Raw genomic sequence first — 18555 nt, 5'->3', positions numbered from 1 at the left:
ATTTGTAAGAGTAGAGTGTTACGCCGTTTCTTCCTTTTACTCTTTGTAGTAACAGGAAGCGCTTCTCATCAGTGTTTCTTCTTTGATTTATAGTCCAAGCTTTCACCTATAGGGACAGGTGAAACTGGGAATTTTAATTAGAGAGGGCAGTGTTGCATAGGAGTATGAAAGATTCAGTGTAGTAAGTGACAAAAGAGCAAGGGTATGTAGAATTAGATCATTGTGTTGAGGAGGGGCTATGTATGATTTTGCGTGGTCCTGTTTCTTCTTACTTGGGTGAATTTTGCATTGGCTGTTATGATATGCAGGGAATAAAAAGGAGTGCCAAAGAAGTGAGTTTTTGTTTTTGATAGATATCTTAGGGACAAATAGAAGTGTAAACCCTTAGTAGTTAGCTTCTAATGAAGTAGTGAAAGGAACGTCTGCATTCTGATTTCTAGCAGAAGAATCATAGGATTGCAGAATCGTGGAATGGCTTGGGTTGGAAGGGACTTCAAGGATCATCAAGTTCCAACCCCCCTGCTGTGGGCAGGGCTCCAGCTGCTAGATCAGGCGCTAGATCAGATTGCCCAGGGCCCCATCCACTGTGGCCTTAAACACCTCCAGGGATGAGGCATCCAGAGCCTCTCTGGGCAACCTGTACCAGCACCTCACCACTCTCTCAGTAAAATACTTCCCCCTGTATGTTATCTAGCTCCCTTTCTTTAGTTTAAAACCATTCCCCTTTGTCTTATTACTTTCTACCTGAATAAAAGGTTGATTTCCCTCATGTTTATAAACTCCCTTTAAATATTGGAGGGCTGCAATGAGGTCTCCGTGCAGCCTTCTCCTTTCTAGGCTGAACAAGCCCAGTTCTTCCAGCCTGTCTTCATGGGAGAGCTGCTTCATTCCTTGGATCATCTTCATGGCCCTCCTCTGAACCCTCTTCAAAAGCTCCAAATCTTTCCCATGTTGGGGGGCACCAGACTTGGACTCAGTATTCCAGCTGGGTCCTCACAAGGGACAGTGGAGGACAATCACCTCCCTCACCCTGCTGGCTACCCCACCATTCTGATTCCATCAGAATGGAACTCAGGATACCATTGGCCGTTTGGGTTGCAAGCACACACTGTTGACACGTGCACTTTTTCATCAACCAGGACCTCCAAGTCCTTCTCAGCAGGGCTGCTCACAAGGAGTTCCTCTTCTAGTATGTATACATATCTGGAATTACCTCAACCCAAATGCAAAACCTCACATTTTCTTTGTTGAACCTCATTAGGTTCACAAAGACCATATTTCAAGTTTCCCAAGGTCTCTCTAGATGGCATCCCTTCCTTCTGCTGCATCAAATACATCACTCAGCTTACTGTCATCAGCAAACTTGCTGAGAATGTATTCAAACCCATCATCTATGTCACTGATAAAGTTATTAAAGAGTACCAGTCTCAAGATGGACCCCTGAGGGATGCCAGCCTCTACCTGGATGTAGAGCCCTTGACCACAGTACTCCAGCTGTGACCTTTGAACCAATTCCTTATCTACTGAGTAGCCCACCCTTCAAATCCATATGTCTTCAATTTAGTGTTAAGGGTGTGGTGGGGGACCATGTCAAAGGCTTTGCTGAAGTCCAGGTAGATGATTTGAGTTGCCTTCTCTTTGTTCACCGATGCTGTCACTCCATCATAGAAAGCCACCGGATGGGTCAGGCATGGCCTTCCCTTTGTGAAGACATGCTGGCTCATCCCTCATGTGCATTAACATGTCTTCCAAGAGGATCTGTTCCATGATCTTCCCAAGCACTGACTTGAGGCTGATCTGCCTGTAGTTGCTGTGTTTTCCTTTCTCCCTTTCTTGTAAATGGGAGTGATGTTTCCCTTTTTCCAGTCACCAGGCGCTTCACCTGGCAGCTATAATTTTTCAAATATGAAAATTGTCAAGAATTAGATAACTCCTTCCTGCTGTGCTATAAAGTATATAATTCTGTCACTGAATCAAGTATTTAGATAGATATGTTGAGAATTTATTCCATATCATTTACTAGATTTCATTTTATCTCTTTGCAAAATAAAAAGGTCACGCAGATCCTTAGAGATTTTTCGTGTAGCAAAGTTTTAGTTTTCAGTACACCGATAATGACTGTGAGAAAAGTGGCAAAAAGCTTTTTTAAAAATGGAAAAGGAATTAACCTTTTATAAATGCAAAATTACCATGATTTCATTGTTTTTACGTGCAGTGTGATTAAGGCACTTATGAAAACAAATAACAACAAAAACAGCTTACTCTGAAGCATAGCAAAGATCTTCAGAAGGATTATGAAATAAACATGAGAGTAGGTTTGCACTGAGGATAGTTTCCTTTAATCAATATAACTGCAGGCTTTTGCTAAAAGGATTCTCATTTTGCACTTTCTCATCCTGATTGCTGCAGTGAGTCTAGTGACTTTCCATTTGCAGAGTGAAGTGGACTGCAAGTCTGAACTAGCTCAGCTTGTGACTGCACAGATCTATGATAGATGCATGATAGAAAGCAGGAGTGTGCAAATGGGAAGGAGAGGGAAGAGCTGTGTTGTTCCCTTCTGATACACAGACATTTGAAACTCTCTGTACTCTGAAATACTCAACTGAAACACCTAAGGTTTAGTTTCTGTTTTGCTCCTTTGACTGTGAAAGTTGCTATCTTTAGCAGGGAATCAATAACCAGCAGTGAGGAGCAAGACCAAATGGACCCAGTGGAGCAATCCAATTGGTCTTGAACAGTTTGGGTTGATTTCATTTTTGTTCAGCTGCGGGTTTAATACAGAGTCTTGAGACTGATTTGTTTTATTCTACATTGAAACAAATCAATGTGTCTATCAGAATATATAAGTTAATATATAAATTGAGGTGTAGAGTAAGTGGAATGAGCAGGACAGTAGCTTCTTGAAAAGCCAATCAGATTGATCTCAAAGTTGAGGTTTAAGACAGAACTCTCTGTATTAAAAGAATATTAGACACAAACTGGACACAAGGCAGAAAATAATTCTTCAGTGAAGAGAACAAAATGGTGGAGATTATGCACAAGCACAAGGATAATAAAATGAGAAAGAGAAGTGAAAAAAATGTTTTCACTCTGTGAAAAATGTCTGCTTCCAAAACTGAACGTCTCATCTTTTCAAAAAAAAAGGATGATTGTGTTGTTTTGGTTTGCTTTGGTTTGTGTTTTTTTTTGTAGGTGGTGATGGTGCTTTTTTGTTTTGTTTTGTGGACCTTGTCAAAAGGATTCAGGATTTTAAAGAGTGGCATTGGGTTTTAGGATCAAGGCAGCTAATGACCGGCCATGAACAGAGGCCATTTCCCTGAGCCTCTATCTAATATAATTCATAATCCAGTATGAGTTTCCTGTATGACACTAAGGCAGAAAGTAGGATTAAGTTTTCATCTGATACTCTTCTTTGATGGTTCTGAATTTCACAAATTGTACCAACGTTGCATTAATGTACTTTAAAATATCATAATATTTTTGATGGTATTTAAACATTCATGCTAAGTCTGTAATTGCTAAGAATAAACCTCTGCCAACAGATGAGTCATTGCCAGTAAGAGTCTCCAGGCAAAGGAGGAAGGATGGGAATCTGAAGGTCATACATTCCATGTTTTTCACAATTTTAGACCATTAACATAAATCATCTATATTTTATGTAAGCAATTTAAGCACAAAATTAATTTCTACTACTTTAAGATGTTGATGATCAAGATAATTACTAGAGTGCTGTTTAACAAGCATAAAATCAACTCTCAGTGTTTTTTCAAAATCAATTAGTGCTTTTGCATGTTTTTAATATTACTGCAGTTAGCACTTACAGATTACTCCAAAAACCTTTGACTGCTCTGTTACCCAGTTACTATAAACTTTGACAAGAGCATTGTGTATGTTGAAAATTACTAGGTCTTCAGGATTGAAGGAAAAGCATGATCCTTCTGGTTGAAAGGAAAGTTGTCATTGTGTAACCTGACAGTTAGGACAGTGTTATCTTCAGAAGTGATATGTGTATGTATTGTGTCATTCATCAGAAAAGTAGAATTAATTCCAAAGTCAGCTGTTAATGTTGGGGGAGGGAGGAGGGCAGGGATTTTATTATTGCTATAGCAGAAACATATATTAAGGTTTATACCATAATCCTAACCTTTTCACACTTCACTGTGTGTCCCAGCTGCCCCCTTCATATTTGCTCATGAAATGAATGACACCAAGAGCACTGTTTTCAATTTTGTGAGCTGTGGTGGTTCTGTGATAAGCTAAAAAAATAAATCAAGTCCTTTGAGAATGCAGTATATCTTTTTATTAGTTTGTCTAGTGAATTGGAAAAAATGTGCAAGTTTCTGAGCCACATGCTCCATGGCACATCACCTGCTTATTCCAGTTTTTCTCTTTATTTGTGCATTCTTTCAGTTTCAGCCTTTGTTTTCACGTGTTTACTCATCCTGTCTTAGGCATGTGCCTCAGTTCCTCTCAAAAGTACGTTTGAATCTTAACCAATTGCTAGCAAATATGCTTGAATGAAAGAAGTTTCATAGAAGTTTCTAGAACATGCATCTGCAACATGTTGCCTCAGAAGCATTTGTTTGAGCTATACACAATGTGATCTGGTCACTGTATGTGCAGAACACCATATGACCTGGTATGTGACTAGTCTGTTGGGATGCAGAAAATACAGCCTTCCCATCCATAAAATGCTTTGCCTTCTGGCAGACCTGGTGGCCCTTATCTAGATGAACCTGGAGATTGGTAAAGCACAGAGGTGGATCTAGGTATGTTGTGTGGGACTGGTAGGAAAGAGAAGCTGAGGAAAAAAGAAAAAATATAGTTTTAATATTATTTAGTATAATGGCTGTGTTACATTGGAAACTGCAGCTATGGGGAACCAGTCTTCCATCTGGTGCTCATTCTGTTCTGCTGTGTTGAAGTGTCATAGTGTGCTTTTGGTGGGGGATGATGATGACAAGCCTTAAAGCCTTTTGGATGTAAAATTCAGTTAACTTCATTTGCTGACATACTACTTCAGAGAAAATGAAAGCTTACTTTTTCATTTGTATTAGAATGATAGCATCAAGGACGTGATGAGTGGGAGAGAGTTCTTATGTGGTTTTGGTTTTATGAGGTTTCTTGTTTTGTTTGCTTTTATGTGTTTTTTTGGGGTTGTTGTCTTGTAATGGGTGGTCAGCAGGGACTCTGAACACGAGCAGGCTATTTTGACAAATGAACCTGTATTGTGTTTTGGGAATTACCGTTGCTTGCTTTTCAAGTATTGCAGGTACATTCTGTGCTCAGTGACAAAACCCTTAGAGTAATGAGAAATTAATTTTTCATGTTCTCAAATATCTGCCTTTTAATAGAAACACTGATCCTGTCTTACCACTCTTTAGAAATTTTACCTCTATTTATAGATAAAGGAGCTATCTTAGTAGTTTGCTGCAGGCTGATTCTTTTATCTTGCCTAAAAACCATCAATTGAAATACAATTTTAGTTTTTTAAATTATTTTCCTAATTATTCTCATTTATTAGTAATGTTAAGACATTGCTTACATTAGGGTAAGGAAAAAGCTTCTAAAGAAATAGAATTTATTGAGAAAATATACATGAATGCATAAATGTGCATGAAACAGTAAAAAAAAAATACTGATTCGAATGAACAGCTCTAAGTACGTATTTATAGTTGTACCTATATGCCATCTCTTGCTCAATTGATTTTATTTCTCTATATTTATATCTTTATGAATTATTTTTTAGATACTGGAGGTATTTTATGTAAACATCTAAGTGTTACAGACATTGTTCTCTCTTTTTCTCAATAAAAAATGAAAGAGTATTTATAAAATTGGAAATTTGTTTTAAAGACTTCAAGTGGTGTTTTACAGCCTTCGTATTTTTAACACCTGCTTAGATTAGTAATTTTTTAAACATGCTACACTGAATCCTTACGTATTCACCTCCACATAATGAAAAGTTTAATAGTCAGAATACATGTCTTTATGGAAAAGTTTCATTTCTTATGTATGATCTTATCTCTGTAATTGTAGCAGAAACTAATCGGGCGCTTAGGACTAAGACATCAGACAAATGAAAAGCTTTGGCTATTGTAAGACGGTTGCCTAGATGTTCAAACGCTTTACTGAAAAAGCATTTTGTGGGAAGCAAGGTGAAATTAGGCAAAAGATTTTCCTGGGAGACCTCATTGTGGGTTTTCTTTACTTGAAGGTAGCTTATGAGCAGGAGATAGACTGATTTTTTGCATTAATAGTGGTAGGACAAGAATAAATGGATTTAAACTAGAAGAGGAGAGATTTAGGGTAGGTGTTAGGCAGAAATTCTTTCCCCAGAGGGCGGTGAGGCGCTGGCACAGCTGCCCAGAGAAGTTGTGGTTCCCCATCCCTGGAGGCTCAAGGCCAGGTTGGATGGGGCTCTGGGCAGCCTGAACTTGGGGGGCAGCCCTGCACACAACAGGGGTTGGGGTGGGTGGGCTGTTTGAGGTCCCTCCAATCCAAAGTGTTAATTCTATGATTCTGGGGTTCTGTGATTTTATTTTATTGCATTAAATGGATGAAAACAGCAACTAGGAATTATATTATTCTCTAAGGCTTTGGAGTTTGTGTATATGTATGATGGAGAGGCAGTTTTTAACACAGCGTGTCACTAATCCAGCTGCAGTAGAGTAACCATTGCAACTTACTTTGATGGTGCATCACAGCGTATTGCCCACAGCTTGCTTTGTTTTGTTCTCTCTATTAGTATTGTTTGGATTTTTAAGTAATTTTACAGTTCTTTTATAACAGAACTGTAGAAATATTATGATTAAAAAAAGGAGGAAATGCTGAAATGTAATTATTATGGTATAAGACATCTTCTGTCACTGGGGGCGGGTGGAATGATACAAACCATGAGAAAAGAAATAGTTGACTTGATGTTAAGCACTGAAACTAATGGATATTGATACTAGGACACTTGCATGGTCTATGCACCTTCTCTTTGCGAGTGCAGTCGTTCATGTTTCCAGGATTATCTGTAACCAAAAGGATAGCTGGAGAGCAGAGATGGCCATGTGCTTTCACGGCAGCTGGGGTGCCTGGATGGCCTGTAGGCAGCTGCAGGCTGAGGGTGCTGGCGGTATAGCAGTGAGAGCAAGATGCCAGGCAGCCCCAGCCATGCTGGCGACCCCTGGGCTCTAAGGCCTGGATGTCTGAATGTGAGTGGTGTGCACATGATAAAACACACGGCCAGCGTGCACGAAAAATGTAGTAAGTGCTGTGCTGTGTAAGGTATCAGTCAGTAAATTCCAATGCAGCCTTCTTTGTTAGTGAAAATATAGCTTCAGTCATGTTCTGTTTGAAGAACTTCTTCTGTGTGTGTTGCTGTTTGTGTCGCTGTTACGTGGTTGGTGTAGGGAACCTGCTTTGGCAGGGGGGTTGGACTCGATGATCTCTGGAGGTCCCTTCCAACCCCTACAGTTCTGTGATTCTGTATACCTCTCACCTTCATCCTTCTGTCCTCAAGCAGTTCCTTTCTGCTCTGTCTGTGGAACAGTTTTTGTCAGTGCCTGAATGTTAGACAGAAGTCCCAGTGTGCTTGTGCTCTATAAACCTTCGACGTCTAAGACGAGGTCCTCCTGAACTCTCCAGCCCCGTGCAGACAAGCAGCGAGCCGAGGCAGCAGCGCATTAGCGCGTCCTCTCCTGACCTTCTCCCCAGGCTCCAGCCAGGCCTGGCAAATGGAGGCCTGGCACGCTGCCACAGCTGATTATGCAAGGCTTTCCGCGTCCTACTTAGCTGAACAAAGGCTGCTCTGAGCGACCTAGGAATCGCACCTAGGTCACATAGGCAGAAAAAGCCATCTCTTGACAGAGTTATACTGAGTCATGATGGAGCTTTCCTTCGTGGTAAGTCTGTGAGAACTGTCAGGTTTCAAACGATGGCTTGCCTTGCTTACTAAATAGATGCAGAGCTGAGTGTTGCTCAGCTTGTTGATGCCCTTCTAGAGAGCTGGAGGGTTTAGAATCGCTGCTCTGAAGTCTGACTCAATATAAACAAAAAAGCAGTAAAAATCATACTCTAGGAGGAAAATGCATTGGTTGTTTATTGATGAAACAACACAAGTGTGGGGACTTGTCTCTCTTGCCTCTGAAATTGTGAAGGATGAGTGTGCTAGGAGAAATATATTTAATTGTAGCAGTGAAAACATATAAAGTTACTTAAATCCTTGCCAGGTTGTTTTCTACTAGACCTTTCATCAGTTAAGTTCACATGCAATCCACTGTACCTCTGCTCCTTGAAGAGGTTACCTTCGCAATTGTTTCTACAATCAGGCACATCAAGGGCTCCAGAGGAGACAGAATAGATTGTAGATAATTGTGCAATTACAGATGACTCCAAATCAAGGTATATTGTGACTTCGGCTGCAGCCCTTGAGGAGAGACTGTTACTTTTTAACATTCAGAACACTGCCTTCTAGGTAAATCCTCTTACTCTGCATTTGAATTTCTATAGACTGCTGTCTGCCTTGAGGTATTGTATGTCGTCTCTGAACTGCAGCGGCCTCTCCTGCATAATAACTATTTCACACAGCAGTAGCCAGCTTCAGTGCTGCAATATTTGAGAGAGGTGCAGATGTTTGCTAGCTGCTTCTGTTTGTTGCAGAGATGGAAGTTGGAAATTATTACTATTTTTAATTTTTTTGATGCTGGCAATTGGAATTAGTGGACCTGCTTTTTGCTGATGAGCTTTATGTGTTAGAGTGCATGCTTTTTTTGAATGTTTTTGGATACTTACCAGGGGGTTATGGATTCTTTATCCAGCAAGAGGTGTAGGTTTGCTTGTTTATGTGCATTTCAAAGCTTTTTGGTTTGAGAGGTTCTGTGTTTCTGTGTATTGCTTTGCTGTTTAGGGCAGATGGTTTATTCTTCTGTAGTTACATGCTTCAGATTATCAATTTTCTTGGTTTTTTGTTTTTTTTTTTTTTGTGGCATAGTAAACAGTGCTAGCAGAAATTTTCTACATGGAGAAAAATTTTCATAATATGGATGTTGAAATTTGAAATATAGTGTGGTGGAAGTAAGAAGTTAATTTTTTAGGAGGCATTGGTGAGAATAATCCTGCTTTTTGCTGTGCAGCACTGATTTTGCTGGTATATTTAAATATTAAAATGGTTAGATTTCTGTGTACGGTTGCTTGCTTTCTGCCGGTGAGTCTCACTGCAATAGCCCTACTGCAAAGCTACTGCAGAACGATTGTCAATCGATTCCTTTTGGATCTGCTGATTTTTTATAATAGCATCGCTAGGTGAGAACAAATCTGTTCCTTTCTGCTTTATCTTTTCATATTAATTGTTAATGACAGTACAAGCTTACACATCTGTGCAAAATGGGTTTTGAATCATTTAAATCGGCGTACTCAGTGTACAGGCCAAAGTATATAGATCTATGTTGTTAGGTTATTTTTCTGGTTAGGAAAGCTGCAATATAATGTAGAGCATTTTATTTTTATTTAGTCTTTTTTTTTTTTTTTTTTTGAGTTGCTTGCTTAGTAGAATCACTATGGTAACAGACTAAAGGATGTCCCTGAGGCACACAAGCAGCATTGCAATGTAAGTGATGGGAGGTTTTAAGTTCTCTCCTACTGCTCAACACTAGGAAAAAGAAACCAAAAAAAAAAGCAAGCAAGACAGAGAAATAAGCTAGTATTTAACATTTCTAAGCTATTAAATTTATGCTAAGGTTAAAAAGTTATTTTGCAAGTAATGTATGTCATTGTTTTCTGTACTCTTGCGAATTATGTTGCTAGAATTTTCATAAAAATTTGTAAATTTCGGTTATTCAACTTGAGTTTGTTTAATTTTCTAAAAGCTGCTATATATTACAAATGGTATTGATGTAAGTCAGTGAGATTATGCCACTATATGCCTCAGCTAATGAGGAACTTTTTTCTTATACTGTGCTGTGGACAATATATTTATCTAATATATGCATTTTTTTCTGTTAAAAATATCTATTTAGAAATTTGGTGGTCTGGTAAACTCTTGTAAGTCTTTGAGATGTGTATTACATAGGCATAACATACATAGTAGCATTGTGAGCATAAGGAAAGTTGCATAGTGTCTAAATGCTTTGAGTATGACAGTATGAAAAACAAGTTGCATATACATGCATTATGAATGCATTTTTCTTTCTTCCCAGCTACTGACAAGCTCCTGATGCCTCCTTGTTGGGCATCCTGCACACTGGGAGCTAAACAGTCAATTCCATGCTAGCTGGATAAAATATACAGAAATGTCAGTAACAATTTGTGCATTAGAAGCCATCCGATATTGTATTTTACAGATAGCTGTATCTGTTGTATTTTATGTGTTGTCTCCTAGGTTTCTGTCTTCTAGGCCTTAATTTGCAGTGAATGAGTTTATTCATCCAAATTCTGTGCTGCATGTAGGAATTTTCTGTGAATTTTTGGAAAAGTGCATTGGCACTTGGGTTCGTATGCCCAGCGTATCCATTTTAACACACTGGGTTGTAGCTGTAAGTAGTGGTCACTGAGTTGACATGACACTTGTTAAAGGATTGGTCACATCCAGGCCTTCTTGTAGATAAATTTTACTGCACTGCTTGTATTCTTCTTTATGGAAGACTGAAATGCTTATCTGAGAATTTTAGATCAGGAAGATGTTTTAAAACATATTTTTCATATCTTGAAGAAACAGTGTTTAATTGCCATTGTCTTAACACCTGGAGGGGAGATAGCGCAAGAACTAATGAACTTGTGAACTCAATTTTTAAACATAAAGATACTTATTGTAAGTGTTTTTTGATAAGATTAATTCTTAAAAAGGAAGACACAAAAATACAGCAAAAGCAACAAACCTTTAAATCACTTCCTTACTTGTTTACAGGAAAAATATTCTGTTTTTCTATATAGACAAATCTACACTTCGTATGCTGGTCTCCATGAGACTATGAGCTAATAGTGTAACGGCCTTCTTAAGAAAACTTGTTCTTCCAATTTTGACCATTGATACAGTCATTCGTCCAGTTGCTGTCTGTTTAATCATTTTGTGGAGATGCCTCTTGCAAACGTGCATTACTAGAAGCATTGCTATATGTTTACAAAAAATTTTTACTTTCCTCTAGCAAACACTCTTGAACAGAAATTGAAGATTACTTTCTTTAAGACAAATGGTAAAATATAGTATTTATTCCTAAGTAGGAAATGGATTTTTTCTTAGTAGTTTGTCAAAGAAGGAGTCTTACATTGTTTGAAAATCAATTCATCCTTGTTTTTTCAGCATTTTCAGTTAGCTTTGATTGACTGCAACCCCTGCACTTTGTCTAACGCTGAAAGTAAGTAACTTTTTAAGTATTTCCATTTGTTTTGTTTCAGGTTTTTTTTTTTTTTTTTTCTTACAGCTGTAACTGTTTTCAGTGAAAAGAGTCAAAACAGAAAGATAGAGAAAATACTGAGAGGGAGACTATAAAACCTGTTGTTTTAAATGGAGACAGATATTGCAGTGGAATTGTGGATTGCTTTATAAAATAAATAAGTGAAAACAGAGACTTACTATATTAACTGCTCTGAAGACTTGAGTTCTAGAGGCAACTTGGTATTTGAATTTTTGCTTATTTATTTATAAATGTAGTGCCTGTGTCATGGCACACATTTAATAGTCATTGTATCCAGGTGCCACTGTATCCAGGTATGACAAATTTGCAAATATGTCTTTTTTTCAGCAGTCACCTCAGCATCATTCTAAAGTTCAGTATCGGCTTTGCACTGATGAAATAAAATTAAAAAAAAAAGTAGAAAAAAATTTATTTATTAGGTGCCATTATATATTAGCCAGTACTTCAGCACTTTCATCTTTTAGCATGATTTGATCTGTCATGCACATTATATTTTGTAGGTTGTTACAGATTGTGCTACATATATTTGTTTGTAATGAGTGAAATCATATGCAAGAATAAATGTATTTTTCTGCATTGCATGGAATCTGTCAGAATCACAAGGCAGATAGTAGTGCAGAAAGTTGTTTCTTCTTGAACCTTCATGGTGTACTTGGTGTTGAGCCTAAGTTGCCTCCTTAGGCTGGCTTCAGAAGCATTAGATAAAGTATTTAGAAGCATTTTTCTGTTTAATTCCAAGCTGGATTGAATTTGAATATTCTGTCAGCAAGGGTAGATAAAGAGGTTTTGTTTACATGGGTGAAACTGCTGGTTGCTTCAGTATTAAGGAGCCAGCTGTGCTACAGAGTCCTTTGCAAGGCTATGTCACTTATCAGGAGCAGGCAGAGTAATTTCCTAAAATTATTTGCAGAATTCTTACTAGGTCAGTAGATTTTGATTGTTTTCTACCAGCCATATCATTGCTTATTGTATTTCATGCTCTTTCCTATTATTTCTCACTGACTTTATCAGTTTTCAGCTCTGAATTTTTGTTAGGCTCTCGTCACACTTCCCCTGCCTTCACCTGTGCTCTTAGATTTATGTAGAGGTGCAGCTCCCTGTAAGGGCTACTTTGCCCTTGTGCTGTTGCATTCAGTGTACAGCAAACAAAGGAGGAAAGAGTGAAGAGGAATGAAAGATACTTTGTCAGGTTCTCCAGTACTGCTGAGTGGAGGGACAGCTGTGCGTCCTCATCTGAGATGTCAGATACTTTGGCAGAAATGCATGAGATAGCCTTAATCCAGCCTCTTCTAATCCTAAAGTAGGCCATGTGAGTAACAGCATTACAATGACAGTCTTCCTGGCAGAAGTGATTGAGTCCTAAGGACATCTTCCTTTTATTTAGGGACTTGCTAATGCAACACCTCTAATTTCTTTCTCCTCTATGACATGGCTTTCTTTTGTAGCTTCACTATGAAAGAGGTTTGCTATGAGGGAGGAAAAAAAAAAAAAGATTTTTTAGAGAGCTCCCCGAGACAAAAGAAGGGCTTCTCTTTCATCAGTGCAGAAAGAAGTTAGATGATATGGCAAACATAATGGGTGTGTTATGTGCCCTTTAGAAAGGGACACAAAAAGTTTATTAAAATTTTAGATGATGCATTTCATTATGATCTGTTTTCTGACATGCAGTAGGGTACCTTCTTTTATACTTCTTTTATAGTGAAGGACAAAGCAATACACAAGCAGATCTTTTCCCTTCCTTCATGACTCGGAGAGAAACCCTGGACATCTGAATTACCTAAAACCTGTTGTGCCATAGCATTGAGAAAGATAGTTCTGTGTGATTGAAATCAGTTGAGCTTGGTTTAAACAGATAATATCTTATTTATTTCTAATTTCCTTATGTACAGAAACTATTACTTGTCATTGTGCATCTCTGCTTAGGGATTATATTACTAACTATCCTGAAATGTTAATGAACTTTGCATTTCAGAATGCACATAAAATCCATGGTCTGCCTTTCTGCGTTTTGTTTTCAGTCTCGATGCTTTTCTAGAAAACACATTTTCTGGCAGTTCTATTATATTAAATGCAAAATATCAATGCAGACATACTTTTTTGTGTTGTTAGAATGTAGTTAGTTCTCTGCTTAGCACTGATGAATTTCAAAAGCGTTTATCTCTGGCTTGAGAAAAATGTATTCTTGTTGTCATTCATTACATCTAATAATTTTGATTTTTCACTCTTACAGTTCAGTTTCACATCGCCCACTTATACGAAATCCAGGTAAGCTTTAGGCTCCTTTTTATAAAGTGTGATGAAGTTTCTAACTGATGGTATAATCAGTCTGTGGCATTCAGCTGAGTATGGATGCTTTTGTGAATTGAAGTTAGGCTCAAGTCCTAATATTATGCACGAGGATTGTCCTGCTGAAATGGGGTGGCTATTTTAGTAAACGTATATTCACTAGTCTCCCAGTTAGTATGCAGTAAACTGCAACATAACTTTGGCTAACAAATGGATTTTTTAATACATACATAAAAATGTAAAAAATGCATAGTTTCTCAATTCATACATATTCATATTGTTTCTCACATTCATGCACACAAAGTTGTCCAGGTGCATGTATATATTATATATAAATGTAAAAAATATAGAGTCTCTCAATTCATACGTATCCGTGTTGTTCCTCACATTCACACTCAAAAAGATGCCCAGGTGCTTTTACAGTATATTTAACATGAAATTTTCAAATTTAACTAGACATATGTGACAGAAGCTTGTGAGATCTGAGGACAATGGGACATAATGCTGTGTTATTATTCTGTGTCAAATCCTACTGCAGTTTTTTAGATGAATCTTTTGGGAAATTATAGAACACTCGCTGAGCTTCCAGGATATAAATAAATTAAAACCAAGCAGCTATGGAAACAGCTATTGTATATTTGTAACTTGACTGGTCATATGATTGTAGATTGTATACTCTCTTGTCATGGTTATAGGTATAATATGACTGAAGAAGAGATGTGACAGGAAAACAAAACTGTTGTAAATGAAACAGATGACAGACGAATTCTACATTTTCAGTCATTTGAAAAGTAACTTGATAAGTAAGTGCTGTCTTTTGATGGCACAGTGAAAATTGACATTATGTAGGCAATTATTTATAAATAGAAGTTAAAAACATGTTGAATGAGATATTTTCTTTTGACTGCTTTTGGTGCAGTAGAACTTTTGAATTTATGTAACTGTAGGACAAATAGAAATCCCCTATCCCAAACCACCATTAAGAAACTTCCTGGATTATTGTGACTCTAACACGTCAGAGAGGTTTTTTGTTTCCTTTTGAGCACTGGATCACATCTAACAAGTTCATGTAAACAAAACATGCTATACATGTTGGTCCTTTTGATCTGCTAAAAGGAAGCAGAAAGTTGAAAATCTCAGGTCACCATGCCAAGTGCCTTATATAATACTGTGGCCTATATCGCAAATGCTTTCTAACTGGCAGTTGCAGGCAACAGGAACTTTTAATACAAGCCAGAAACAAAAAGCACATACTGCTTTTAGACTCCATTTGCCTCACCGTTCTCTTTAATGGGTATCTTCTTTTTTGGAATTTGAGAAACTTTGAACCACAAGGGGTCTTGATTTGATTTATTACCTTTGATACAGCAAAGAGACACTTTAGAAGAGGGGCTGGGCTTCTGTTTCTTCTGACAGACACAGAGCTACAGTTTCGTGAACCCCCTCATACATACGAAAACAAGCTCGTCTTTAATAACGTGTCAGAAAGTTCATTCATTCTGAACAAGACAGTAGTCTAGGGTTGATAAGAGGTAGTGGTGTTTTTTCTTGGTTTTAATGCTTGTTTCTACTACTTGATCTGTGGCCATGTGAGTACTTCCACAGTAGTTAGGTTATCAGCTGAAGTTCCTAAAGAAAGATGATGTTTTTTTCCCAACCCACGTTTCTTAAGATTGTTTCTGATACAGCCAAACTCAAGGGCATGTATTTGAATTGAATACCTAAATAAAAACAAATGTAAACATTATGACAGTTTTCTGTAGTACTTTAAGACAAATATGTAGGCAGATTTCTAAAGGGTAAATAATACAATAAATAACAAAAGCAAATATTATTCTAGGTCTAGAAAACATACCGTATTCTAATAGATCTTTCTGAATCATTCCAAGCATGCAAACATCTTTTTCAAAGTGGAGATATTAGTCACTAGTATTTATCTATTTAACATCCAGATTGCTGCCCCTGCTGTCACACTGCAAGAGGGGAACTTCTGTTCATTTGCCTATTTTTCATAGTCATTAACTACAAATTTTGTTCCCAATGCTAAATTTAAAGTTCTTTCCTGATTGTTTTAATTTTGCTAGCCATGGATATTTTATTTATTTATATTGTTTGTTTTCTTGCCAGTTGTCTACATTTCATGAACACCAATTAAAAACCTTTTCTACCAACTTCCCTTTGTTCCATTTGAAAGTATGTAATTGCCGCTTTAATTTTCTTCCTGACTAGATTAAGGTTTTAAAATCAACAAAGTTGTCTTTTGTGATTGTGGGATCTCAAGAACCTAATAGCATTTAACTTCTAATAAACACTTAGGTTGTTTACAATCTCCTCCTTGACTGTCCCTTTTAAACCACCACTAGGCAGTACTGTGTTCTCTTTGCATATAAGAAATATAACTAAGTCACGACAATTTGCATTTAGGTGGCCCTTTTTATTTTAATAGGTTCTTCATCTGTCTGTCAGAATGAGGTCTAATGTTGAGTTACCTGAAAGCATATTTTTTTCTCTAAAAAATGTGTAGAATTTTTAGAAAATGACAAAAAAAAATCCGCCAACAACCCAATTAAAAAAAAAAAAAAAAAAAAAAAAGAACAACAAAAAACAGCAGCCCTCAGCCTTTATACTTTATATAGTTACGTGGGAGAGAAGTAGAGGAATTGAGCATTTAAAATAAGTTCACAGTTAAACAATTATTGCTAGGGTAACATAAGGAGAAACAAATGACGACACAATTACCAAAAATGAAAAACAAAAAAGTCAAGACTGCTTAACGTTTGATGTGCACAAAACAAAAGCTCTTACTGTTCCAAAAGTCAGAAATGACCACAATTCTAACTTGGAAATGTGTTTTCTGTTTCAAGGTCTATATGGGAGTTAAGAATTGAATGTTTCCATGCTCTAAGCACATTTAAACTATATGGCAAACAATAAGATAGCGTATCTTGATTCTTGAGGCATAATCTGTGGATTTGTTTTAATTCTACATATGGCGGGACTCTTACTAGTAGAGTAAATAAGCCATTCTAATATAACAAAAAAGGGAGAGAGTCTAAAGGATACCAGCCACCAGTTTCTGATTATCTTCTTTTCTGTTGCAAATTTCCTGGGAGTCATTTGAGTAGGTTTTTTTCAAATGTCAACTCACAGTCAAGCATTCCTCTTAAAAGAAACATGTTCATTTTAGTATAAGAAGTATAATGCATGCGTGAGGAGCTGACCAAATTGAATAATTTACAAATTTTCCTTCACTACTTTAAGTATTCAATTTATATTAAATACTATATTTTATGAAAGTTATTCTCTTACCATTATATATATATATCACTTACGAAAGCTTTCATATGCACTGTATGCAAAAAAAAAGTTCTAGATTTTTTTGTCAATGTGTTTGTGTGCTGTCAGTGCTGTGAAATCGTTGCTATTGGTGATCTATTGTGAGGTTTATGATTAATCAATTTACTTTTTTCCTTTCGCAGAGAAAGTATCACTCTGCAAAGGAAGCTTATGAACAACTTTTGCAGATCGAAAACCTTCCTGCACAAGTAAAAGCAACTGTCTTACAGCAGTTAGGTATGTAAAATCAACTTTTATTTTTCTGTGTGTTTCTTTTTTTCCATCTTTGCCTTCAGCAGTGTTTTTTTAAGGCTCCAATTGAATCCAAGTGAATCTGAAATACTGAGGATCATATTTGAGATTTTAACTCAAAATAGAATGCATAACAGTAGATAATTAAGCAAATAAGAGAGAAGGGAAATACTATAACTAAACTTATAAAATTAAAAAGCTCTTAGATTTACTATGGTAGTTGCACTGTGGGTTTGGGGCAGTGAGAGAGTGATCTTTCAGAGCAAGAGTATGGTAGTTAAAATTCTCTGTTCTTTCAATTCTGCCTCTGAGAACATCCCTTCAATTGCCAGACTAAGTGCAGTAAACCAAAATACTTCTTTCTGTTGCAGAATAGAATAACCCTGCAAGTGAAAAATCTACCTTTCTACTTAATTTTAAGTGCTTAATGAAAACATACTCCTGTAACTAAAAGTTTATTACTCTATAAAAGAGAAGAAACCACATAAAATGGAAAAAAACATTACCGTTTAAAATTTGTCATCTTCCACATTTACAGAAAGCTGATAAATCTTTTGTAGTCAAAAAATTCTATGGAGTGGGTAGAATAAATTGCATTTTTCCTGTTTGCCTCATGAAAGTATTTCCAGAATATCTTGCTAAAGTTATTCAAACGCTGCAAATTCTTCATTCACTTTCTCCATGTTCTTCATCTAATTTATTATTCTAAGTATTAATTTAGCCTGCTTGTGCCCATCATTTTCTTTTTGTTTTTCCTTCATACAGTGGTCATTTAATTCAAATGAGTAATTGGCAGTAAGTCACAGCCACAGTAGTTTTTCTTCCGTAACACAGGTTGTGTATGCTTTTGGGGCAGGCTGATTTGTTTAGCTTTTAGTTTTTCTGTGTGAAACCACAGGTGACACTGCAGGTATCTAGGTGGTGTCGGATGGAAATGTTCCTTACATTTCAGTATCCCCTTCAGTTATTGTTTGTTTTTTTTTAATTTGGTACTACTTAACTTAGTATAAATTGTAAGCAATATCATTCATATAGGCTACACAAAGGATCAGCAGAACACAGATTGCCCAAAATAGGTGACCAGTGCTCTTTCAAGTCTTTTTCACACATGCTGCTATGTTAGAAGCAAAGGCGTGGCCATCTTCATAAAATCATACCACAGGTTGCTGTGCTAGCAAATAGGAGCAGTGTCTGAGAATTGTCTGCTGTCTGAAAACTGAATTAGCTTGCCCTATTTAATCAGCGTAGGTCACTTAATTGTGGTAGTTGGGATAGCTTTTAT

The 18555-nt window shown here is 37.0% G+C and overlaps 1 protein-coding gene across 10 annotated transcripts in view; it reads left to right on the top strand.

Moving 5' to 3' along the window:
* The window catches only part of KDM6A (lysine demethylase 6A), a 148872-nt gene that overhangs the window by 77058 nt on the left and 53259 nt on the right, over positions 1-18555 (top strand). For all 10 annotated transcript variants that reach the window (XM_048955736.1, XM_048955747.1, XM_048955699.1 and 7 more), the window contains exons 7-9: positions 11285-11339; positions 13630-13664; positions 17165-17258. In XM_048955736.1, the coding sequence (XP_048811693.1) occupies positions 11285-11339; positions 13630-13664; positions 17165-17258 (184 nt within the window). The remainder of the gene's footprint in view (positions 1-11284; positions 11340-13629; positions 13665-17164; positions 17259-18555) is intronic.

The sequence above is a fragment of the Lagopus muta genome, chromosome 1 (assembly GCF_023343835.1).
Source record: "Lagopus muta isolate bLagMut1 chromosome 1, bLagMut1 primary, whole genome shotgun sequence".
NCBI lineage: Eukaryota > Metazoa > Chordata > Aves > Galliformes > Phasianidae > Lagopus > Lagopus muta.
This window is presented reverse-complemented; position numbering and strand designations above follow the sequence as displayed.